At 36.3% G+C, this 24,822-nt stretch overlaps 3 protein-coding genes across 8 annotated transcripts; all 3 read left to right on the forward strand.

Moving 5' to 3' along the window:
• Positions 1-2,888: 2,888 nt before the first annotated feature.
• LOC110761712 (myb-like HTH transcriptional regulator family protein) lies at positions 2,889-7,672 on the forward strand. 3 transcript variants are annotated; one of them, XM_021964262.2, is made up of 9 exons: positions 2,889-3,157; positions 4,534-4,605; positions 4,929-5,629; positions 5,958-6,165; positions 6,353-6,429; positions 6,525-6,564; positions 6,719-6,791; positions 6,882-6,951; positions 7,090-7,672. In XM_021964262.2, exons 3-9 carry the CDS (start codon positions 5,000-5,002, stop codon positions 7,414-7,416), a joined length of 1,425 nt encoding a protein of 474 aa, XP_021819954.2. In that variant the 5' UTR covers positions 2,889-3,157; positions 4,534-4,605; positions 4,929-4,999; the 3' UTR covers positions 7,417-7,672. The 3 variants fall into 3 exon arrangements, with proteins under 3 accessions (XP_021819954.2, XP_021819956.2, XP_088106484.1); XM_021964264.2 differs by having other exon boundaries at positions 4,534-5,629; XM_088250358.1 differs by lacking the exon at positions 2,889-3,157 and having other exon boundaries at positions 4,454-5,629.
• A 3,395-nt stretch (positions 7,673-11,067) lies between these two features.
• On the forward strand, positions 11,068-14,419 carry LOC110761631 (uncharacterized). Of its 3 annotated transcripts, none has more exons than XM_021964163.2 (3): positions 11,068-11,358; positions 11,830-13,598; positions 13,821-14,419. In XM_021964163.2, exons 2-3 carry the CDS (start codon positions 11,933-11,935, stop codon positions 14,210-14,212), a joined length of 2,058 nt encoding a protein of 685 aa, XP_021819855.2. In that variant the 5' UTR covers positions 11,068-11,358; positions 11,830-11,932; the 3' UTR covers positions 14,213-14,419. The 3 variants fall into 3 exon arrangements, with proteins under 3 accessions (XP_021819855.2, XP_021819854.2, XP_021819853.2); XM_021964162.2 differs by having other exon boundaries at positions 11,075-11,358; positions 11,827-13,670; XM_021964161.2 differs by having other exon boundaries at positions 11,075-11,358; positions 11,830-13,670.
• Positions 14,420-15,420: 1,001 nt separating this feature from the next.
• LOC110761710 (ubiquinone biosynthesis protein (Protein of unknown function, DUF547)) lies at positions 15,421-23,517 on the forward strand. 2 transcript variants are annotated; one of them, XM_021964259.2, is made up of 13 exons: positions 15,421-16,054; positions 17,337-17,492; positions 17,616-17,718; positions 17,920-18,009; positions 18,750-18,863; positions 19,953-20,138; positions 20,812-20,949; positions 21,042-21,547; positions 22,044-22,143; positions 22,249-22,308; positions 22,469-22,561; positions 22,660-22,779; positions 22,886-23,517. In XM_021964259.2, the coding sequence occupies exons 2-13, from the start codon at positions 17,455-17,457 to the stop codon at positions 23,201-23,203; spliced, it is 1,866 nt and encodes a 621-aa protein (XP_021819951.2). In that variant the 5' UTR covers positions 15,421-16,054; positions 17,337-17,454; the 3' UTR covers positions 23,204-23,517. The 2 variants fall into 2 exon arrangements, with proteins under 2 accessions (XP_021819951.2, XP_021819952.2); XM_021964260.2 differs by lacking the exon at positions 15,421-16,054 and adding an exon at positions 16,685-16,794.
• Positions 23,518-24,822: the final 1,305 nt, after the last annotated feature.

Raw genomic sequence — 24,822 nt, forward strand, 5'->3', positions numbered from 1 at the left:
ACACACGTCAGACTCCATTGCCTACCCTACCTCAGCTTCTTTGAGACATTTTGTGGGACAGCTTGCCCCATGCAAGTCATGATCAACTAGAATATCTAAAGAACATTGAGTAATTTCATGCGTATCAAGGGCTACTCTCGCTTCTTGCATCATTCATGCACTTGTCGTATCAAACGAAAAGAGATTCAAATTTCAGATGTTTGATAATAAAGTGAAGAAAAATACCATCCGTTCTTTAATATTGGCAAAATAGTCTAAAGTTTAATTGATAATTGGTTTATGTGTGATAACCAAGTTGTTTGATCATGTTTGACAATCTGTACCACTCAGTACCGCACACAGTGGGGACTACCAGTGACGTTGGAAAGAAAAGAAAAGAAAATAAAATAATTGCAACATCCAAAATGTAAAGTCTATTCATGCATTCTGTCAAATGATGTACTTTGTTGCCTAAGTGGAATCTGAATGAACCAACTTGTTTATTTTGGGGGTTTTTATTGGTTGTTAGGTTGACTGTTAACTTCAAGCAAGTGATGGGTTAATGATTTGAATGCTATAAATGGTGTAGACTAAAACACTAGTTTTGCAGAAAGTCGGTCTGTATATAACATCAATTACCATGATAGTCACATAAAATTGTCTCTGTTTGCGATATGATTTGCATGCTGGAGTACGGTTACGTTGTATAAATTGTTCATGTGTTGTTAATATAGGTCGTAGTCTAGTATCATACAACGTTGTCATTTTATAAAATGACGGATATGCTAAGGAGATCATACTACTATACCACATTATGTGCTACCTCTTTAATAAATTCAAGATTCACCAAAACACATATGAGTGTCGCCTCTATTAAATAACGTCATAATAAAATAGGATTATGCTTTGCCTCTCTCTTTATTTAAAAGCAAAATTGTGTGTTAGATAAAGAGAGGGACCAAATATTGGCACTTGGTTTAGACTGGCGATTTGGGGCATTAATTGTTGAAGTGGTGGAGGGTGTAATCGAGAAGACTCTTCCGTATTAGACTCATAATGATTCTAAATGATTCTAAAGTACAATTTTAACACAAAAAATATTAGGAGATGACTAATTAGAAACTAGCAACTAGATACTCACAAAAAGAACATGTTGAGTCTATTTTACGTATTTGTATTATTTAAGTAAGTTGTAGCTAAGGCTAGGAATAAATTATTATTGGAGTTATAGTAACAATTTTGGAAATGGAAACACAAAGTTGTGATCATTTTGGTATCTATTAGCCTGCCTAGCTATACTTTTATCTCAAAATTCCTATACCATACGTCAAGTATAAAAACAATGCATAAAAATAACCCTTTAATTGACAGCTGCAAATTGTGAGGGTGAAACCCTAGTGGATGGGGGGAGGAGAGTGGTTGAAATGGTAGAGACCATGGATGGGGGCTGAAGAACCAAGAAAATTCATTCACCAAGTTGCTTGAGGTTTTTTTTTTTCTTTTTACAAATCATATCTGAGATGCCTAAGAGGCCCACTTGCCTTGTCTTTAATTAAATCATAGTTGCTGTTTTTCAAGTTCTTAATCACATTATTTTAACATTTGCCGTCTTAGCTGAGAGGATCTATTGTGACATTTTTTTTTTCTTGTAAGCTGGCTATGGCTAGCTTTGGATACTCAAATTTAGAGCTTTGATCTAATGTTTTAAGTATCAAATTTTGGGATATTTAAAATTTAAAATCAACACGGGAGAAACATAAAATCTGAGCTCCAAATGATGATTTTCTCAATACGTCATGTCTTTAAGAACGATATAAGATATTATACAAAGAGTATTGTATATGAATTTATAAAGATATACAAGCAAACCAAAATCTTCACTTGCTTGTAAAGGTGTATTCCTTATCCAACAGACACAATCAAGAAATAGTCAATTTCTGTATAGTCAAAGTAAATGCCTTTAGGAGTTATATGCTGCAGATGCTATTGCAAATTGGGGGTTATAACTTAGCGCTAGGTGGATGTCTACTTGATGAGGCCCCAAGCTGGCTGGAAAATATCATTCTTGATGATATCCTTGGGATCACTACACCCCGCATGATTCCTGCTGCTGCTTACTTTGTTTTGTTTGGGGTTTTCCCCCCTTTCTCACCAAAAAAAAAGGTATATGCCTTTTGTTTACCCCAAAATAAAAAAGTATATGCCTTTTGGAGTAACTGGCCAGGTGGATGAAGTCTTTGATATTAGTGATTTGACCAAATGTAATAAATAAGCACTGAATGGTTTATAAAAAAAAATGCTTGATCGTTATAAATTATAAGAATTAATTTTTCATACACCAATAGTAGAGATGTTAAAATCATCACATGTAAATTATTATTTATTCAATCCATTCCTTATCCTTGCATTACATATTTTGAGAAACCAATGCCAAAAATTGTCATTATACAATGGGTAAGTAATGTTAGGATTAATTTGTAATATGAAATTCGCATTCATCAATAATTGATAGTCGTCAATTCATAGTCTCATAAGATGTAATACGGAATTCACATTCATCGACATGGATAAGTAGGGTCCGCATGCGCCCATAAGATAGGAAAGTAGGATTGTATGCGCATAGAAATTTGTCAAAGTAAAAAAAGTAGTTACGTCATAGAAATGATTATGGTACTCTAATTAAAGATTATTAGTGCTTTCTGTAATAATTACAAAAACGGAATAAATCAAAGGTGACGACATCAAAATTGCTAGCGGGACAAACCGCCACTTGACACATCCGACAATTGAAGAGGCTCTACCCACCTTGGCACCTCCCATTGGCGCGTGCACTTACCTCTACCACAAGAGCACGTGAAGCAAGACACCATCTTCTTCATCATCTTGTCTTCACATGCTCAAAACTCAATCATTTGCGCGCAGCCAAAGAGCGAAGAGCAAAGAAGCCAACTACAAAAGCTTCAAGCTTTGCATTTTATAGAGATAACTTTGCATACCCAATTGCCCATGAGCCAAGATTTTATCAGATTTTAGTTCATATAACATTGTTTTACTACAACGTTCTGTTATTTACGTTTGGGTTTGCTTTGTGAGACATTTGTTTATACCTGTCTCTCTGTGAGTCAGCATTTCATTTGCTCTGTCTCAGAATTCTTTCAAAGTACAAGATCTCTCTCAGGTCAGTATTTTTCTAAATCTCATCTCTCTCTCTGTCTTCTCTCTGTCTTTCCCTCGATTAAGCTAAGATTTCATCTTTTTTCTCTTTCCTGTATATGTATATCTCTATATATGTTTTATTATCAAGTTAGATTTTTATCAGTTTTTGCCACCACACTTTTATCAATTTGGTATCTTTTTCCCAAATCAGTGATTTTTTTTTTCCTTTTCTGTGGTGAATCAGATGGTTTTTTGTCCAATTATTTATAAAATGAAGGAAGATTTTCAATTGCTAGCAGCTGTTGCCATGCTCTAGTGTTCTTCTTTCTTTGAATTTGAACAAGTTTTCTTAAAACATTTAATTTTTTGATGGAATCTCAATTAAAAATAAATGAGAAACCAGTACTAATCATCAGCAACTCAGTGATACACAAATTAAACTTGAAGGTGATTTTCAAAATTAGTAATAGATTGAAGACTTGCCCATTTTGGAAAGATATGATTGCTGTGTGAATCATCCTATTGGTTTGGGTAAAAGGGGCTTTGTCCTGTTTGACTGTTTTTTAACCTTGTTCAAGTGACTAAAGGGTTCCATGTGCTGTTTAAACGTTCTTTGACTCTTAGGTGAAGGTTGGAGAAATTCTGAGTAATTGTTGAACCCTATACCATATACATTGTTTTATTTATTTATTGAAGAAATAAAGTTGCAAACCTTTTTTTGACTAAGGAATGCAAAACTTTTGTGTTTATGGTCAATGTGGTTTTTGTAGCAATTAAATTTTGTTTGTATGTCTCCTTTTGATAAAGGTATAAGTGTGAACTGTTAAAATCTAATGTTTGTTGTATAAAGTGAGCTGGTTTATTGGTAATGTCTTTTGGTATTGCACCCAAAATTTGTGATTAAATCCTGCATATAAGGATTGAACAGTAGAAGGGTTCAAGTTACGGCGGAATGCTTCTTCTCATTAGGAAAAGGCAGAAAATCTTGACGACCCAAGAAGGAAAAAAGAATTAAAACTTCTTTTGCTTGAAAGTTTGTTCCCTTAAGAATCATGTGGCACAAATAGTTTGAAAATTTTAAATTGTGAGTATAAATGGGGGAATATTCTTTTAAAAAACTATTGAGTTGTAGAACAATGTAAATGGGAGTCTCTAAGTAGCCTTTTAGGATAATTTTGACTCAATTTTGTGGTGATCAATTTACAGTTAGTCATCTACTCTATGCTATGTACATTACCTATCAGATGATTGTGAAGTATTCATGAATGGTTTTCTGCTTTTTCTTGGTTAGCATGTCAATCAGTGACTGGATTGATTCTATTTGGTTATATATATTTTTTTCAAATTGCTATTAGATGCCACAATGCTGATCACCTGTTTTGGTGGTCTTTTCTGCAGATCTTCTACCTTAGAAGATGGTCTTTCACCTGAGAAGACCATGCTCAATGTGTGTCCTTATACAACTTACTGGTGGGTTAGATTTGAGTTAGTTCCTTTGGCCTCTAAGTTGGTGGTCTAATTTCTCCCTCCATTTAAATGTAACCGAATTATTGGTTCGGGGTCTATGTTATTAGTGACATAAGCATATGGTGTGGGAAATATTAGCCTGTAGGTTGTGTTGAAGAAAACTTTTGTAGTAGAAATGTAGCTTCTTGGTTCTGCTGATTCCTTGGGTGGAATTTGAACTTAAATGAAACTCAAACTTTGCTTGCCTGGTCTTCATTGTTATGCAACCATATATGGATTTCACTCATTTGAAGCTTTGATTTCTAATTCATTCTATCTCAATCTAGATATATAGATTTCAACCTGTAGAAGTCCGCTACCAAATTGTGGTATATTGCACCATCTACTTGATAGATTGATGAAGGTTGGGCTTCCATCTACAATCATGAGTCACCATGATATAATCTCTGTACCTCAAAGTGAGACTACCAAAGGAGTGAAACAATCATATTGTACTCCCAAATCCCAGATGCATGATTTTTTGGGTAGTGAATCAGAAGGCAGGAGTTTAGTGGCCAGTGAATGCTCATCTGCACGCCTGTCACCTTTCATACGGGCAGAATCTCTTGGTTCTCCTACAAAGATTCGAGGATCTAGTGTTCAACATTCCCAGAACACATTTTCGCGGTCTTCTGTTTTCTGTACCAGTTTGTATCAGTCATCTTCATCGACCTCTGAAACCTCTCGGCAGCTTGGAAATTTGCCATTTCTTCCACATCCTCCAACATACAGCCAGTCCATTTCTGCTGTTGCTTCGAAATCGCCATTTCTCTTAAGTGACGATATGAGCAATCAATATGATGACGAACAATCAGAGGATCTCATGAAAGACTTTCTTAATTTGCATGGAGATGGCTCTCATGGTAGCTTTCATGTTATTAGTTGTGGAAGTGACACTCTAGCACTTACAGAGCAATTAGAGTTACAGTTTTTGTCAGATCAACTTGACATGGCTATCACGGACAATGGAGAAAATCCCGGGCTTGACGTAAGTACAAGTCACCTTTAGTTACATTTTGATCAAATGCGATTTGCATTAAAAAAAAAGAATTCAAGATATTACTGGTTTGTATTTTCAACCACATAAAGTGTAAGCTTTGACATATTATGTTATACAATCCAGAGTGGTGTGAGAACCAAATGTTTGGCCTTCCAAAAAATAATTTGTTTGCTCTCACTTTGCATATCAATACAATCCTTAGAAGAATGAAGCAATTACAAATGATTTCTTTTTGAGCCAGTTTCGAATTTCTTGGGGATATTTTGCTTGTCATATACTTACTAGTACTTTGTGTTTGAATATGTTGTTTGTTCAGGAAATATATGAAATTCCTCAAGTCTCACCAAAACCGGCCATAGGATTGACATGTAGTAAGAGTTGTCGCTTGACAACACCACCTGTTGATGCTCTTTCAAGTCACCCCTCTCCTGGACCTTCACCTGCACATAGACCACGAATGCGATGGACGCCTGAGCTCCATGAGTGTTTTGTAGAGGCTGTTAACAAGCTTGATGGGGCTGAAAGTAAATACAACAACTTCTGTTCTACTGTAATGGGGTTTAGTCCCCTTTCAGTCAGAGTCCTAGTTCTATAAGTTAGTCTATTTATCAATTCACAAATTTCTCAGTTAATCAAGTGAACCATTAGGAAAGATGCCAACATTAGTAATTTTTTTCTATAAAATGCTCATCAGTTTACTTTGAATTGTAGAGGCTACTCCAAAAGGTGTATTAAAGGTCATGAATGTTGAGGGCTTAACCATTTATCATGTGAAAAGCCACTTACAGGTATTCATCTTTAATTTATTTGGTGATTTGAGAATAAATCTTGTAGTTACTTCTAGCTATTTGACCACATATTGTTATTTTCATGGCATCTGCAGAAATACCGACTTGCCAAGTACGTGCCAGAGAAAAGAGAAGGTAAGGAAGAGATGATGAAAGTAGAAACATCCTTACCATCATCTTTTTGCAACGTGTTTGAGATGATGGATAGAAGATTAGATGTGCTTTAGTATTATGGTAGTTGAATGGTCTGACAAATTGTTGACTTGCACTTATCCCGTTCTCTCTTTAGATAAAAAGGCCTCTAGTTCTGAAGAAAAGAAAGCAGCTTCAAGCAGCGGCGAAAGTGACGGACAAAGAAAAGGGTGAATATTTATTTTGATATATTTCATCTTTCTCAATAAATGTTGTTTGCTATTGTTTTGTTTTGTGAACTGTTATCTTTCTTGTCTTAGGAGCATTCAAATCACCGAGGCTCTGCGCATGCAAATGGAAGTTCAGAAGCAACTGCATGAGCAGCTTGAGGTGAGATTGTTTGCTTTTGTATCTTCCTTTTTTTTTCACTTTTGGCTGCATTTTCTGTTTCATGGTAATTCAGATTTTGAGCCCATAAACAACTTTTGGTTTCAATCTTTTATGGTTCTATTCTATATCCATACATAGGTTCAAAGGGCCCTTCAGCTACGCATAGAAGATCATGCAAAGTACTTGCAGAAGATCTTGGAGGAGCAACAGAAAGCTGGCAGTGCCTTACTTTCTCCACAAGCCTTGTCATCGCTGACGACTAATTCCATCCAAGAGCCTGAACAACAACCTTCATCATCAGCTGGTGTATCTCCGACGCAACCTGCTGAGTCTGACTCATCATCACCTCTATCATTGAAGCATAAAGCTACTGATAGCAGTGACTCTGAGCCACCAGCATGCACCAAAAAGCAACGTCTTGAAGAGAAACCAGATGAGGGTGTAGTTGAAAATCCTCAGCAATAACTTCTACCTTTCCAGCACTACTCCAAAGTCCATTGTTTGTATCTTGTATAGAACTTCCAAGGTTTTGTAGGTAAAACTAGAAATTGAATTGAGATTGCTTGATTTGTATCTCTCTCTTGACAGCTAATAGTAGTTTAATTAAAGAGGAAATCAGCAATTCTAGTTCAAATTTCCACGAACTTTTGTCTGAATTGCCCTTCATCTTTTTGTTTATGAATCCATATGTTAACATGGGGTAATTATTTATTTGAAACCATGCTTATCAATGTGATTTGGAGATGAAGCTAGCAGGGTCTGAAAACTAGAAGAAACTGTTTTAATCATCAACATACATCAATGAAGCCTTGGTTTTCAATAATTTGACTCTTCACTCTAATCCAAAGTGATGGCAAAAATTGACATCAGAGCAAATAAATTAAGTATTGAAACCGAAGGGTTGTCAATTGTCACGGATTTGTGTTAGATGCGGCCTTCACACTTCTTAAAACTCTATTGACTCGAACAAAGTGAAGACTAAATGTCGTTATTAAACATCTAAATTTGAAGTTGAAATTCTTTGTTTGCTTTATATATTATAATTTTTTTTTTTCTATGAGCCAATTACATTACACCTAACAAAAATACAACACAATTTTTTTTTTCTTTTATTATTTAATCTTAAAGCTAAAATTCTTTCTTAAAATGTCACACCAGAGTTGCGTTAGGACAAAAACCCGATGCAGAATCCAAATGGTTTGAAACCTGAAACCAAATCGGAAAGCCCATTGACCAAAAAAAAATAGGGTCCCAAATTCCCAATCCACGAAGCCTTGGTATTGATTATTGAATATTTGACTCTTCACCTCACTATGATAGCAAAAATTGACATAAAAAACTGAGGGTTTCTAAAAATGCGGGCTTGTATTGAGGAGGGTTTCCAAAACTGATTTAATTGAAAATTCAATTCCTTTTGGGCAATCCCTATCTCTTGGACTACAAGGGTCCAAGAGATTTGTGGTCACTCACCGTTGGATGTAAATTCAACGGTTCACTCACTCTTACACTCCTTTTAAGAAACTTTTTTAAACCGTTGGATATCTACTCCTTTTAAGAAACTTTTTAAAACCATTGCATTAATATCCAACGGTGGGTGACCACAATCTCTTGGACTCCTGTGGTCCAAGAGATCGGGACTGTCCTTTTGGGTTAGATGTTTAATTAGTCCATAAATTTAGACTCGATTTGCATTTGAGTACCTCAATTTCCAAAATGGTACCCGTGGTCCTTTAACTTCACTTTCGTTAGGACAAATGGTCATGCCGTCAATTTTGTTAACTTTTTCTGTTAAATGCAGGGGCTAAATGGTATTTTTATATTAAAACCAAAAAAATGAATAAAAAATCATATCTTTAAAATAACAATAAAATCAAATCAAATAAAAAACCAACAAAAAAAAAATTAGGGGGAGTAGAAATCGGGATAGAAGGGGAGAGAGAGAGTTTAATTTTAATTTTTTATTCATATTTTAATCAATTTTGATACACAAATACCATTTTGCCACTGCATTTAACAGAAAAATTGACAGAAGTAACGGTGAGACTAGTTGTCCAAATGAAACTAAAGTTAAAGCACCACGGGTACCATTTTGGAAATTGAGGTACTCAAATGCAAATCAGGTCTAAGTTCAGGGACTAATAAAACAATTAACCCGTTCCTTTTTGTTAACTGCAGATTTAGGATGCACATAAGTGAAAAAGAGTTAGAGCTCAGCATCAAATCCGAAGTTGAAAGTCATAATTTATTGTTGTTTGGCTTGATACATTCCACGCGTATTACATGCATTTAACGTACACAGTAACAATGATATCACATGTTAATATAACATATCTAGTATCATCGGATTCATTATCTGATATTAGATTCCACGCGTATTACATTCGCCTAACGTATACAATATATGTGTTTAACTGACTACTAAACACAAAACACATATTGGACTTACGTGTCTTACATGCGTCTACCTTACATAATAATTAATTGTGGTATACTTGACACTAATATGTGAGATTCATCATTTTATATCGAATTTCACGCGTATTACATGCATTTAATGTGCACACTAACTTTGGTATACTTAGAGTATCTACAATCATACTCCCTATTTTGTAGTTAAAATTTAACTAAAAACACACAAAAGTTATTTTAGGAACTATCTATAAAATTTGAACTACAATCATACTCCTTAGTTTAGGGAGTCATAAATACTATAATATTTTTTTAATTCAATATGATTGGTCCATCTCTATATATAAAAAAAAACCTATAAAAAATAGTTAGCATTAATTAAAAGTTTAAACTATGCATAAAACAAAGTATAATTAAATTATAGGGAGCCACTAGGAGTTCTTTGTCTCTCCACAGATGTAGGAGCTCCTAGAGGTTTTCTTATTTTAAGAGGTGGATCGGGAGCATGGTTGGAGTTGTATTTTTCCAATTCATTCCTAAAATTTGTCTAAGGAGGTGGTTTAGGGAGCCTATTGTGGATGCTCTTAACATCAAACAATGAAAATCTAATTAAATAACGTATAATACATGGAAATTTTGTACATTGCAATGAAATTTTAAACATTATAATGAAAGTAAGAACACGTCTCTCCCAAGGAGTGAAGGGGTTTTCTAAGTGGCGGCTAGGGTTTTGGGCATTCTAGCTCACGTAACCCTTTATTTGCTTGGGCAGAAAGCTTACAACATGGTGCAATCGATGGAAGAATTGGAAAAACAAATTGAGGAGACGGCACGTTGGTGGCAATACACTTCTTGTATTTAGGAGGGTTTCCAAAACTGAATTCAATTCCCTTTTTGTTAAATAAAGATTTAGGGTGCACATTAATAAAAAGAAAATCATATTAAAAAGAGTTAGAGCTCAGCATCAAAATCTGAAGTCTAAAGTCATAATTTATTGTTGTTTGGCTGGATACATTCCACACGTATTGCATGCACTTAATGTACACACTAACAATGGTATATCGCACACTAACATAACACATCTAGTATCATCAGATTCATTATCTGACATTAGATTCCGCGTGTATTACATGCGCCTAACGCATACAATATATGTGTTTAACTGACTAGTAAACATATATTGGATTTACGTGTCTTACATGCGTCTAACTTCCATAATAATAATGGTATATTTGACACTAATATGTGAGTTTCATCATCTGACACCAAATTTCACGTGTATTATATGCATCTAATGTGCACACTAACTTTGAGATACTTAACATCAATCAAACAATGAAAATCTAATTAAATAATGTAGAATACATGGAAATTTTATGCATTGTAATGAAAGAAGGAAAAACTAATCAAAAGAGAAGTAAGAAAAATTCTAGAGTTCAATTAATATAAACACTAACTCCACACCACTTACGATAAGAATTCGACTATCATCCTTCTCATTTTCTCTAATGAAGAGGACAAACTAAATAGGCTACAATTTGGTTTGCTTGATAAACTCCTAATTGAGAAGAAAAAAAAAATCCATATTGCTAATTACAAATTCAAAGCACAAGAAAAAATTGTACAAAGCAATGCTCTCAAACCAATTCAAATTTCTTGAGACCGAAAAAAGAACCAATTCAATTTTGGGTGGAGCGTTGTGTCACAGGCACATTACATCTGCGCGTGGAGCTGAGAAACCACAAACACTACTGGGCAAAAAAATGCATTAGAGAGAGGAGAGACGACGAGGCGACTGATACAGAGAGCGCGTGTCATAGACTGTGCACCAGCCAAGTGACCTTTTAATCTTCTTGACTCTTCTTCATAACTGCCCCCTGCAAACTAAGCCACACCTGATCAAGACTCTGGCTTTCTTCTACCCTTTTGCTCTCTAATCTAATCTCTCTTCCTGATCACAGCCATGGTAGCTCCATCTTCACTCTTCACTTTGTCAAGGTATGTATACCAATGTCTCTTGGCTCTCTTCCTCTGTTCTTCTTTTTGTTTTTGTTATTTTTTTTTTCAAAATTTATTTGTTTGTGTGCGCATGTATGTGTGACTGTTGAGTGCCATTTTTGTTGATGCTTTTTGCTTACCATGATACCATGTACTGGCATTCTACATAACAAAATTATTTTTGGTTCCAGTTCTTAGTGTTTTGGTTCTCTTCTCTGTGAGAGAATGAGAAAATAAATAACAGATGAGGCCCAAAAGATGGTTCTTTTTTTCCTTATGAGCCAGAAAAAGATGGGGTTTTTTTTTTCTTTCCTCTTCTTGTGGTGGCTAAGTGGTGGGCAAAAGGAATAATTTTTCTGTTTGAATCCCTTTTTTTTTGTCAGTCTAATTATTTGCTTTGTGATCACAAACTCATATCAGTTACATGCATTGTGTTTATGATGTATACTTACTGATTGTATGATTTAGTAGTGTTCGAGGTGAATTTGCAGTCCTAGCTTGCTGAAACACTAGATGTACACATTGGACATAAAGATCTTTTGGTGAAATTGGGGCGTTTTATTTGAAAAGAAAAATGGATGGTAGCGGTAGTGAAGCCATCAACGTTTATGAGCATTGTACAGTTGTTGATGGAAAAAAGGGTAGAGTGGCGTGCAACTACTGCGGTAAGGTGGTGAGTGGTTCATTCCGTTTGAAGTGCCATGTAGGAGGAATCCGGGGGGATGTAGTGCCATGTCCAAGTGCTCCTGCTGATGTGAGGGAGCTGATGAGAAACCGGTTGATGGAGAGAAAAAGAGAAACATTTGGCATGGAACATATGGAGCTGCATTTCCCTGATCTTCCCCGGAGGACGAATTGCAGTCCTAGCTCGAATGGCATTAAGCATAATAAGCCTCAAACTTCTCAGACTTCTGGCTCTCAGAAAGGAAGCCAAGAACAAGAAGAGATGGAATTTTCGTTGGAAGATGGTGAAACAGGAAATGTCTTTGTTTCCAATGGAAGTAGAGGCTCAAAAAGAGGTGGCAATGAGGAAACAATAGATGATACAGCATCAAGGAAAGCCGGGAAGTGCATCGGGAGATTCTTATATGAAACAGGATTAGAATTTGCTGCTGCAAATTCACCTAGCTTCAAAAACATGATACATTCTACCTTCGGTCCGGGTCTGGGGGAGTTCAAGATCCCCAGCTATGAAGAGCTCAGAGGTTGGATACTTGAGGATGAAGTAAGGGAGGTTACAGAATATGTGACAAAGATTAGAAAATCATGGGCCACCACTGGGTGCAGCATCTTGTTGGACAGTTGGATCGATGAAAGGGGACGAAAGCTTGTTAACTTTTTGGTGAATTGCCCTGAAGGCGCAATTTATCTTTGCACCCATGATATTTCATCCTTCGATATTGATGCCATATATTCACTTTTGGAGGAAATTATGAAGGATGTGGGGGTAGAAAATGTGGTCCAGGTAGTGGCAGATTCTACAACAGGCTGGGCTGGTATTGTGGAGGAGGACTTCAACAATAGGTTCAAAGGTGTATTTTGGGGAGTGAGTGCATCTCACTGCATTGAGCTGATATTCGAGAAGATTGGGATGATGGGCTCTGTTAGAAGGATATTAGATAAGGCCAAGGTTATTACAAAGTTCATTCATGGACATGCAACAGTTTTGAAGCTTTTGAAGAAACATACCCTTGGTAGGGACCTAATTCAGCCCTCCAAGATAAGGTCAGCAATGCCGGTTATGACTTTAAAGAATATTTTATCAGAAAAGCAGAATCTGAAAGACATGTTCTCCTCATCTGAGTGGAACATGTCACCCTGGGCCTCAAGAGCAGAGGGCAAGAAGGTTGCAGATTTGGTGGAGGATCACTCTTTCTGGACTGGAGCTTGGATGGTCTTGAAAGCAGCTATGCCACTCGTCCGCATTCTTGATCTGATCTTTAAGGCTGACAAGCCACTTGTGGGGTACATATATGAAACCATGGATCAAGTGAAGGAGACCATTCAAGAAGAATTTAAAAACGAAAAATCCAAGTACATGCCTTTCTGGATAGTTATTGATGAGATTTGGGACAATCATCTCCATAGTCCTCTCCATGGGGCTGCTTATTATCTTAATCCAAGTCTCTTCTATTCAAAGGATTTCAATGGTGATCCTGAGGTTGCATTTGCCCTTCTGTACTCTCTTGTACAAATGGTGCAGCATTATCAAACACAAGTCTTAATATCGCGTCAATTCGGTAAGTATAGACTTGCTAAAGGGAGTTTTCAAGAGGGGAGAGACAGAAATCGAGGAAGAAACATTCCTCCAGGTAAAAGACGATATCAATATAAACAAATGATTAAGGGAAGTTCTGTTGTATGTTTTCTTATTCTGTTACAATTAGGCATTAAGCCAGTAGTTTTGAGGTCAGTCAAAAACCAAGATTTGAAACTAAGTTTTTATGTTAAATTGACTGCAGCTATATGGTGGTCTTGTTATGGACATCAATGTCCTGAACTGCAGCGGTTTGCCATTCGAATTCTGAGCCAAAACTGTGATGGCGCTTCAAAATATGGGCTCAAAAGGACTCTAGCTGAGAAGCTGGTTACAAATGGAAGGAATCCTATCGAGCAACAACGGCTGAAAGATCTCGCATTTGTTCACTATAATTTGCACCTGCAGCAGTTTTGCTCAGGCGTGAAGACTGGCATTATGGCCGAGGAAATTGATCCAATGGATGATTGGATCATTGATGAAGCACCAGATATTGAGCCTCAAACTTCAGTTTCATGGATGAACTTGGACTATACTCGTGGGGCTATCAATGAGGAAGGACTTCCCAGAACTCGAGCAAAGACAGAGTCCATGTAAGATTCCGAAAAAGATGAGTACATTTTGGACAGGATCAAAACCAGAACATCTTTTGTTTTTGTTTTTGTTTTCTTTTGCTTTGGGTGGAAAAAGCAAGAACATCTTTTATGTTTATGTTTTCTCTCCTTTAGTGTGTATGTTGGTAGGACATATATGTGATTTATGTCAGCAACTCAATCTGTAAATTGTTCTTACCAACTTAAATAAGTTCTGGTCTAACAAAAGTTTCTTGGGAGTTCGCCAAGGAAATGGTGGCATTGCCTTGATTTATTGCATTAGAGGCATCTGTCAAAAACATTTCACGCGCCACCACTCAAGCATCTGCATCGCCAATCACTTATAATTATGTGCTTTAATTAGCCTCAATTTGCAATCAGAAATTTAATGGAGCAGTGACTAAAGGCTCAACGGGCCTAGGTTGTTTGGTCTTGTGCTTCTCTCTGGGCTTCATGCAGTGATTTTCAGGAAATAAAAATTAAATTGTGTCAATGGGCCATTCTGTTGCAGACCAATCATTGCCTTGAAGAAATAGCCCAAGGGTTATTTTATGGACACTCAAAACTATCGTTGTTGCCTTGAACCCCTAATTTCCAAACTTTAAAGTGTTTAATTTTATTTCTAAGAAGTACTAAACAACTCCCTCTTTCGAGAAATTAAAACTGATATAAAATATTCATTGAAAAAAACTCAACTCACACAAAATTAAAACTAAACAAAAAGAGCATACATAGACTTAGACAAGTTGCCTAGAGTGAATGTGTTTCTCACTCTACACCTGAGTTGAAACCCTCTTTCCATAATTTATATTAGATTAAAGTAAAATATCATTTGTATATATATAAACTAAACAAAAAGAAGCTAATAAAGGTTTTGTAATTTAAGTAGTTAAGAACATTTATCCCTGTACCCAACGTCCTAAATTCAATTTCCCCTCTCTTATTGCCGCTTATATTAAAATAAAATAAAAACTATTTAAGACAATTTACGTATTTCGGTAAATAAGTTAAGTCAGAATATCCCCAAGTCAAACACAAAGGCATTAAAACGGGAACATTTAAATTACCCAATATGCCCAAGCCTTATATTATATTCCTCGTGCTGTGTTAACTGTAGGTCTGTTACTGTAATGAAGTATCAAATAAATGCTCTACTTCACGCATCTCCAGACCAGATGGAGATGGAGAGTGCAATTTCACTCAAGAGCTCAAATACCCATGTAACATAATCAGCATGGTTTTCTGGCAAATGGGTTTTTTTTCTTCTCCTAATTTCAAATTTCAAACACTCTTCTGAAAATATCTAGTTATTTGTGTGTGTGTGTTTCTCTCTCTATGCAAAACCATTTTTTCCATGACCAAATTTGAACCAAGCATCTCTCTTTGGCTGCACTAGGCTCTGAGCATAAACAGACAGAAAAACAAGAGCAAACAAGAAACAAGAAGCTCATTATCCTATATATTTTATTAAATATGTTGTCACTGTTAGTCAAAGGGCAGGTACTATTTTAGTGTTTAGCTGTTTGGAGGTAGTTCCATATTCTCCAAACTTTTTGTTTCTTTGTTTACACGAAATCCTTCTTATAATCAAAGTCTTAGCTGCTTAGCCGCTTAGCCGCTTAGCCGCATCTTTGTCACTTTTGAGGTGTACAAGATTTGAATTTCTGGAGGGAGAATATGGTTGATGCAACACTGTGGCACTCTACCTCGTTGGCGTTTTAGAGAGGGATCCCGAGAGAAGCTTTTGAGTTGAAGTTGGGGTCTTTTCAGATTCAGGGTCTTTGTGCATTTCTCTCAAGAAGCAGAGGTTCTTTTGCTAGTTGGTGAATCTTCCTCTAGGCTATATGTATGCTTTTTTTCTGCTTTTCTACTTATTTTTGAGCTAACAAGTAACACCCCCTTTTCATTTCTGGAGCCAATTTTTACTCTCTCTCTTTTTTCTTTTTTTTTCATTTTCCCCTAAAAAATATATAGCTAGCTAGCTTTCTTCAAAACCCAATTGAATCAAAGAGAGGTTAGCAGCTGAAAAACGGTCCTGCATGGTCCTGTTTTGTTTTACTTGTTGTCTTGTTGAACATTCAGAAAAAGAGGGATCTTTTAATTTTTCATGGGTCAGATTGTGATCAGTGTCAAAATGAACGCAACAGGGACCACTGAGATCCGTCCTCTGGAATTGTATCTTCTGCTGCTTCTTTGTTTTGAGTAATTTAGTTCATCATATCCTATAGATTGGAAGCTTTTGCAAAGCAAACCCCTTTGCCTTTTTTGACTTGCACTTTTGAAAACACAGTGATACAACCAGTACCCTTCTCTTTTTTTTTTTTGGGTCAACCAGCCAGTACCCTTCTCAGTCAGCTTATGATATGTGTGAAATGAAAAAGAATTTTTTTAAGGAAATAAATGGGGCATGGGCATGGGCATCAATCAAAAAGAATTTTTTTCCTTTAATTCCATAGAAAGGAAAGAAATGGGGCAAAAAGCAACCACTTCCTCTCTCCAAATGAACTTTAGAAAACTTTCAGAGGGTAGGTTTGAGATTGCCGTCTTATTAACTCACAATGGAAGCGACTTTTGACTTGCACAAGGGTTAGGGAGTGCCCCACTTCTGTTCTTTAGCATTTTTTATTATTTTGCATTTCGTGTCCTATCAACTGCCCCTTTACTCTAATCTAATCATTCTGCCTTTTTCTTGTCGGAGATATCATATTCTCATGATCTTTGTAAATGACTGCTTTTTTAGCAGCTCTGAATTTCATGAAATGTAAATTGTAGTTGATTGCTGTATGATGGAAGTGCAGAAGAGTTGTTTGCCAATTTTTCCCTATTTTTCATAATCTTTCAGGGTTTTGGTTGGTTCTGTCTTAATTCGAAACCGAAATTTGGGCTAATAAATCTGTCCAGATAATATTTGTATGGTTGTGTTGAAAATGACTGGTAGCTGTGCATTCATGAGTTTGTTTGTCTTTATATGGCTCACAGGTGTACAGTGCTTTAAAAAAAAAATTTACATCTCAATTAGGCATGCCTCCAAGCTACACTGACATACTCTACCAGAAAACAGTCTTGAAATTCCGCATTTTTGAAAATGCAAAGGAGCCAGATGTTTTACATTTGAAGTGGATTTGCAGGATTGGGGATGCTTGTTTGAATGTACGTGCATATAGCTTCTAGTACCAGAAGCCAAGCTGTTTTGGGTGATTGCAGGAGGAGCTTTATGTGATAAACGCCAAAGTCTATGATCGCAGGATGTGTGACTCACCATTTGTGCAAACTGGCTTGAACCAGTAAGTTTTCATTCTTGTTCTTTGTAGTTACTCTACCTTTTCTTTTTTTTCATACATGGAGTGGATCTCTAAGCTATTTCCTTAATAATGCTTTGTTCTTTTTTCTTTGGTTGCATTTTGCAGAAGTGTTTCTCTTTGCAAATATTCGCATTCTAGCATCACATGCAATTCAGAAATTCAGTCAGATTCTGTGAAAGAACTTCAGAGTGATAAAACAATTTCACAGGTAAGAACTGGTGGACTCATCTTCCATGTGGGTAAACTTGATTTGTGTTTCAGCAAATTGAGGCCTCTTTGGAAATTATATTTAGTTGAATTTATGCTATTTAGATAGTTTCCTTTAGTCTTCACTTTCTCCCCCTTTTCCTTTTGGGCTCCATGATTGAAGTCAATTGCTTCAAAATTCACTGCTTGTTTTTATCTTTAGGTGAGCAATCCTGTTGAAAGTATTGGAAGATTTGGATCGTGCACTAAAGACATTGATACTTACCCTTACAGATTTCAGCTTGAACAGGATGTAAGTTTTCTTCGTACCAAGAAGCAAAAAACAACCAATTGTGTCTCTGTACCACTATTCTTTATGCATCTTCTATGGGGTTCAGTGCAAAGTGTTGGGAGCAGAGTAGGTATTGAAAGATTGCTTTTGACTTTCAATAAGACTTGTGACTTAGGGGATAGATGTATAACATTATGATCCAGTGAGAGTGTATAAAATTTCCGATTGTGTCCTGGATGCTTAATTATCCATATGGACCTGGATTTTAGTAGGCTTGTTCTCTATGTCTATTTCCATCCCCAGGGATTTCTGTTTTATTGCAGTAGATAACATTTCTTCAACTCTTGCTAAATTCCTAGTTTAGGTTAACCTATAGGTAACATGTCATAGTTCTAATGGCATGCTAAAGGAATTTCCAGTGGATCTCCCCAAGTGTCAAGCCACTGAGAGTTGTTGGTAACTTGTGAAGGTGGGGATCTGCAATGTCGTGCAAATTTGGACTTAGAAGATGCCTGAAAGTTTGAATTCGGTGTATCTAATTGTTGAATTGATGTATTACACTGATGATATCATGACAGAATTTTGCAGATAGGAATTAAAAAATATGAATATGATTTCTGGATAGGAATGTCGCAGCTAGGGCACATCTAATTGTTTAAATATATTCCATAATGTCAAAGAGCCAATATTTAACCTTTTAGAAGGACATCCTTTTCATAGTCACAAATTACAATTCACCAATTTAATTGCTTCTGTTATAGGTACAAAGGTTGCAACAACAGCTGCGAGAAGAACTAGAGCTACATGCTATTCTGGAAAATGCAATTGAGCAAAATGCTATTAAATGCTCCAGTTGGTCAGGCCTTCCTTACTATGTATGTTTTCCTTTTTGTCCTGTTTGTTTATTTTTATCTTCTTTATTTAACTTCACCTTTTCATAAATCATCAGCTAAACATTCTGTGAAAGTCCTAAAACTAACCTTCTATGAAACATTTCAATCATGGAGTTCAGGGTAATTCAATGCCAACTACATTTCTTCTACATACTATTGACATGTGGAGGGAAATTTTGAAGATATATTGTTGAAGCTCTACATTTCTTTAATGCACACTACATTACTTCTATATGCTACATTTCTTTGTAGAGGATATATCTATTGTTCAAGCTCTTTGATCTTGTCACTAGTATTTCTTGTCTTTCCCCTTTGTTGTTGCATTTCGGCAGAGTGGGAAGGGCAATTCTGTGTAATCGCTTATTCTAAACTATTTATTGGTTGGGTTGATCATTAGTTAGCCCAGGAATCCCCCCAGAAAATTTAATTGCTTTATGAGGCATGCTTTATACTCCATTGCTATAGAAGGTAAATGAAAGCTAACTATAATAAATCAATTGTGGAATGATTACATGAAAGAATCTAAAATGTTTCCAAATGTAACGTATCCAAGCCTCTCGCAGAAGCCCAAATAATTGGGAAGAGGCAACATCAAACTCATGTACTAAACCAGGACTTGGTTGGATTCTATGTTTGCCACACTATGTCGGGCCCATCTGTACAGAAAAAGAGAACCTTGTTGGTTGGTTAATGCTCCACTCTGTGCAATTTGATGCAGCCTAGTAATGGCTTTGATACCAACTATAATGCTCCCAGGCCTGTCCTGAAAGCATAGGCTATTGGGAAGAGGCAACATCAAACTCGTATACAATGCTAGGGCGTGGTTTGGGAATGATGTGGGATCTACACCAACTGTTTGATAGAGTATAACCCGTCACTTTTATAGTTAACTTTTTCTTAGAGCTAGAGTTACATGAAATGGGGAAACCTATGTGTTTGTTTTCTTCTGAGCTTGAATGATTTCCTTAACTACTCCTTTCGATATCCCATCCCTATTCCCATTTTAACCATTGGCCAGGTTTCAAATTGGGATTTTAGATTGTGATGTAGTCTTTTGTCCCACTTGTACAGGCCCAAGAGCTCCTAAGCAATATTTCTGCACTTGAGGTTACAGTTTCAAAACTTGAACAGGATTTGGTTGCTTTGCATTTCCAACTTAGTCAAGAAAGAAATGAACGAAGGCTTGCAGAATATCGTCTGAAGCATCCATCTCCTCAGTCAACGTCTCCTAACTCCTCTGACATTATGAAACTACCGGTATATTTTCTGCTGTTATTCTTTCCCTCCTTGTTTTGGACACCTTTCGATTTCTTCTTAAACTGTTTCAAGATTGTCCAATGTCTGAAAAGAAAAAGAGTAAGGATGTTGCTGATGTTGATGGCATTGCTATTATTCTTTGAGCTTATGAACGTATACTTTCTACTTGCTTTGCAGATATCAAGTTGTTTAATTTGCAAGATTTATTATTACTTTTTCCTCCTTAGAATTGAAAATATCCTTAGTTACTGTCGTGAAGTTTGCATGTAAGATACTTCAATTCAGATAAAGTTCTAAGTTGAAACCAGCTGCTTAAGTTTCAAAGTAACATTTGTGTTTTACTCAAGTCAAAAGTTTTATATTCAAGTTTAGATAATAAAATGATATCAAATAGTAAAATGTGGAATTATTCCAACTCCCGAAATGATGCTTTAAAAGGTGAACTCATTCACTAGCTAGTCTTTTTGAGCACCAGGGAGTTTTATTAAAAAAATACCCATGAGCAGCTTATAGGATTTTTTTCTGGATGATCGAACATCCATTAGCAGCTAATTATTTCAGGTTTTAACTGAATTCCTTTTTTTTTTTTTTTTTAGTAGTAAAGTGTTGCCATAACATCTTGTCTTTGCGAAATGGCTTGCAGCGTAATGAACTTCCTTTTTACTTTATCCAGATTTCATCTTCTTTGAGGTCTTCAGATCATTCCAGTCCTGAAATATATCATTCCTCTGAAGATGGCTCATGCCAGGAGACAAATGATCAACCATCAGAACTTAGTGGCCAAGCATCTTCTAGACAGTCAGTAACTGAGGTATCTGTTAGTGTTTAATGTTCAGATAGTATTTAATGTTTGAAGAGCTTAAATGGTAAACCCATGGCATAACATTTTATTGTGATTATCAGTATGCAGAGGACTCGGTTGCAAGTTGCCATGATATGAAAATGTCTAGGAAGATGGATCCCAAATCTTTTCAACTTGCTGAGTACAGGAAGATTCCTAAAGGGATGCCCCTCAAGGGCCTCTGGGATCATCCAAATCAACTGTCACAGGATATGGTCAGATGCATGAAAAATATATTCATATCTTTGGCTGATTCAGCTATACCATCAAAATCTTCGGCACAAGAGAGCTACTCCTCGTCATTGTCACCACGAGGGCATCTTTCCAATTCCTCATGGTGGTCATCATCTGAACGGTCAATGATTTCATCATGGGTGCAGAGCCCACAGGTTGATATACAGAGTAACTCTGAAGTATTGGCCTCAGAGAACGCCTGTGATCCCTACAGAGTTCGAGGGAAACTGAGTTGGGCTGACATTGGGAACTATGGATTAGCAAGTGAAGTTTCTTGGATGTCAGTTGGGAAGAAGCAATTAGAATATGCTGCAGGAGCACTGAGGAGGTTCAGGTAAAATTTTATTAAGCTCTTGTTTTGAATTTTTGTTGTCTCTCTTTGGCAAACTATATGAAATTATCAAGAAACTGCTATTCTGGAAAAAATATATATATATATATATATATACTTCAAATGGTCATTATATCAAAATGTTCTAGGAAATTTGCAGGCTTTACCTTTAGCTCATATATTAAAAAAATTATGTAGATGTGAAGTCATAAAGATTTTAATTCATTTTTCCTAAATAGCTTACTTGCATTTGCTTCAGTTAATATTCTGTCAATTTCAGTGTCAATTAAGGTTCCATTGTAACTCACTTGATGTAGGCATCTAAGCTTCTGATTGTAGATAGGTCAGACAAGTAAAACTGTATAAACAATTTTTGAACTTCATTAACGCTTACCTTTTTCTGGGAATTGCTAAATTGTTGTTTGAATATAGAGCTGTTCTGAAAATAATTTCTTTGTTTCTTTGTTTTTTCGGTTCGAAATAATTATTGTGCGAACAGAGTACTTGTCGAGCAACTAGCGAAAGTAAATCCTATCCATTTGAGTTGCAATGAGAAGCTCGCTTTCTGGATTAACTTATACAATGCACTAATTATGCATGTAAGTTTCCTTTATTTTCTCACACATGTAGTATATGTCGCATTGGTCAACTTTGCAAAGCATGCATGCAAAATTGTGGAGTTGAATATGTCTTCCTGTAAACAGGCTTACTTAGCTTATGGAGTTCCTAGAAGTGACTTGAAGCTTTTCTCTTTGATGCAAAAGGTCTGATTTCTTAAATTATTCTTTCTATAGTTTTGCATTTCTCAAGTTCTGGATGTCAATGAAACTGTTATGTCAAAGTTTGTTATTTCAAATCTACTACTCAACAAAGAATTACTGGCTTTCATGCTTAGAGTGTGTTAATTGGTTTGTACTTTTACAGGCAGCTTACACTGTTGGCGGTCATTCTTTCAGCGCAGCTGCCATTGAGTATGTAATTCTGAAGATGAAACCACCACTCCATAGACCACAAATTGTAAGAACTTTGCCTAACAATCTCATCCAACTAACTTTGAATTTATTACCTTAATATACTTCATTCCCTGACTGACAATTCTAGTGATAAATTATCAGGCTTTGCTTCTTGCCCTTCACAAGCTGAAGGTATCAGATGAGCAACGGAAATCTGCAATTGATGCGTATGAACCACTCATAACCTTTGCATTAAGCTGTGGAATGTACTCTTCACCAGCGGTAATATCTACACTTCTGCTATCTCCTTAAGGATCGTTTAATTTTTATTTCCATTTGGAAGTTGAGCTGTATTTTACATGTTTTGACATGGAATAAATAAACACAGGTAAGGATCTACACTGCTGAAAATGTGAGGGATGAGCTTCAGGAAGCACAGCGTGATTTCGTTAGAGCTTCAGTTGGGGTTAGCAGCAAGGGGAGGTTGTTGGTGCCAAAAATGCTGCACTGCTTTGCCAAGGGCATTGTGGATGATTCAAACTTGGCTGTATGGATATCACATTACCTTCCACCCCACCAAGCTGCCTTTGTTGAACAATGCATATCACAGCGGCGACAAAGTCTGCTTGGTTCGCGCAACTGTGGCATTCTGCCATTTGATTCACGGTTCCGGTACCTATTTCTGCCAGACAAAATTCCTTTATGATGAGGCCTAGTTATACTGCACTGCTAAATACCTCAGATTAATCTGTGACATTGAGCTAAAGTTATCTTGATCCTAAATGATGCGACGGTTAAAAAGATTGGATGAGTTTAGCATCGATGCGAGTATAAGCCTCCTTGAAGAAAAACCAGACGGTGGCAGTTAGGGTCTTTCACCTCATAGACCGCTACCCCTAATGGGGGTATTGTACATTTTGTTCATGGATAACAGGAGTTGAAGATAGAGTGCTTGTAGGTAACTGATGTGTATTTTGATTGTGTTTCTATAATAAGAGTTGGAAATAAGTGTTCATTGCATTATAAGCCTTTGAGGAATTTTGGTTGTTCAAGTTCTTGTAAAGTTGGTCTTGCTCTTCAATCCAGTAACATCAAACTCTTATTTGACAATGTGCTACATTAACATACAACTGCCTGGATTTTCAGAAGATTTTTCAGGTTTAATTCCAAGTCTCTGCACCACGGTGTAATTACCGGATAGGCGAAGCTCACCCCGGTGCACCACAAATTTCTGAATTAAAAAAAAAGTAAAAAACAAATTAAAGAGTTATGAAGTTCTATTGTTTTATATGAGTGCTGAATTGTAAGAAACACGACAAAATGATATCTAACATGTTCGGTTGACAGATTGCGAATTCGGATTGAATATAATTTAGCTCGTCAAGTTGATGAGCAAATCCCTATCTAGGGATGGACCTATAGTTTGGCAAACCTGGGCTATAGCCCAAGTGGCTTCTTTTTTCCAGCCAAAAAAAATATTTCCTAGGCTCACTCATAACCTAACCTCATCTTGGGGGGGGGGGGGGGGCACAACTTCTTTTTTTCAGCCAAAAAATAATAATCCTAGCTCACCCAATTTAAATAACCTAACCTAATCTAGTTGGGGTGTGGGGGAACTCACACACAGCACATCAAAAGAAAAAAAAGAGAATAAAATAACTCACACACAACATGTAGAAGAAGAAGAAGCACCACCCTACCCTCGCATGTAGAGAAAAAAAAAAAAAACGCTCTTGTTGCTGCTGCACTCACCTTCAAGACTTAATTCAAGTGAACCAAGTTTCTATATTCGTCATGTAAGCTTCTCTCAATTTCTTGATGCTTTAATTTGAGGATCTTTTTTTGGAGTTTATGAAGTATCAATTAGGATTTGCAATTGGGGCATTAGTTTCAGTTTATGAGTTATGAATTATCAAATAGGATTTGTAATTGATTTTATTGTTCTTGCTGTCATTTTTATTTTATTTTTTTTGTTATCAATGAAATCACATGGTATTATTAAGTTTTCTATCTACTTAGTACCTAAATTTAGTCCACCCCATTTTAAAATTCTGAGTCCGTCCCTGTACCTATCATGTTAGGAGTAGCTAACCAGAGTGACGACTTCATACCAAACTTGAACCGAAGTTGTTTAAGCCGTCGATAACAACTATGAATGGAAAACCTGGGAATCTTTGTTTAATTTGGATTAAGTTAATTAAGAATAACAAGTAGATAAGCTATACGGTACCACTATTGCGTGACCAAAGTGTTGACTTGAACCTCGTAAAAAAGTGGGCCCCACGGGCATATGTTTTAGGGTTGGCTATGGCTATGGCTATGGCA

This window comes from Prunus avium, chromosome 3 (assembly GCF_965620075.1).
Source record: "Prunus avium chromosome 3, drPruAviu1.hap1.1, whole genome shotgun sequence".
In the NCBI taxonomy this organism is placed as follows: Eukaryota; Viridiplantae; Streptophyta; class Magnoliopsida; order Rosales; family Rosaceae; genus Prunus; species Prunus avium.

Coding starts and splice junctions, on each gene's coding strand:
- LOC110761712 (XM_021964264.2), top strand. CDS start 5,000: ATGAAGGTTGGGCTTCCATCTACAATCATGAGTCACCATGATATAATC. Junction 5,630..5,957: donor GAGAAAATCCCGGGCTTGAC/GTAAGTACAAGT, acceptor TTGTTTGTTCAG/GAAATATATGAAATTCCTCA. Junction 6,430..6,524: donor ATGTGAAAAGCCACTTACAG/GTATTCATCTTT, acceptor TGGCATCTGCAG/AAATACCGACTTGCCAAGTA.
- LOC110761631 (XM_021964162.2), top strand. CDS start 11,933: ATGGATGGTAGCGGTAGTGAAGCCATCAACGTTTATGAGCATTGTACA. Junction 13,671..13,820: donor AGGAAGAAACATTCCTCCAG/GTAAAAGACGAT, acceptor AATTGACTGCAG/CTATATGGTGGTCTTGTTAT.
- LOC110761710 (XM_021964259.2), top strand. CDS start 17,455: ATGTGTGACTCACCATTTGTGCAAACTGGCTTGAACCA. Junction 20,139..20,811: donor CTGACATTATGAAACTACCG/GTATATTTTCTG, acceptor TACTTTATCCAG/ATTTCATCTTCTTTGAGGTC. Junction 22,780..22,885: donor GAATGTACTCTTCACCAGCG/GTAATATCTACA, acceptor AAATAAACACAG/GTAAGGATCTACACTGCTGA.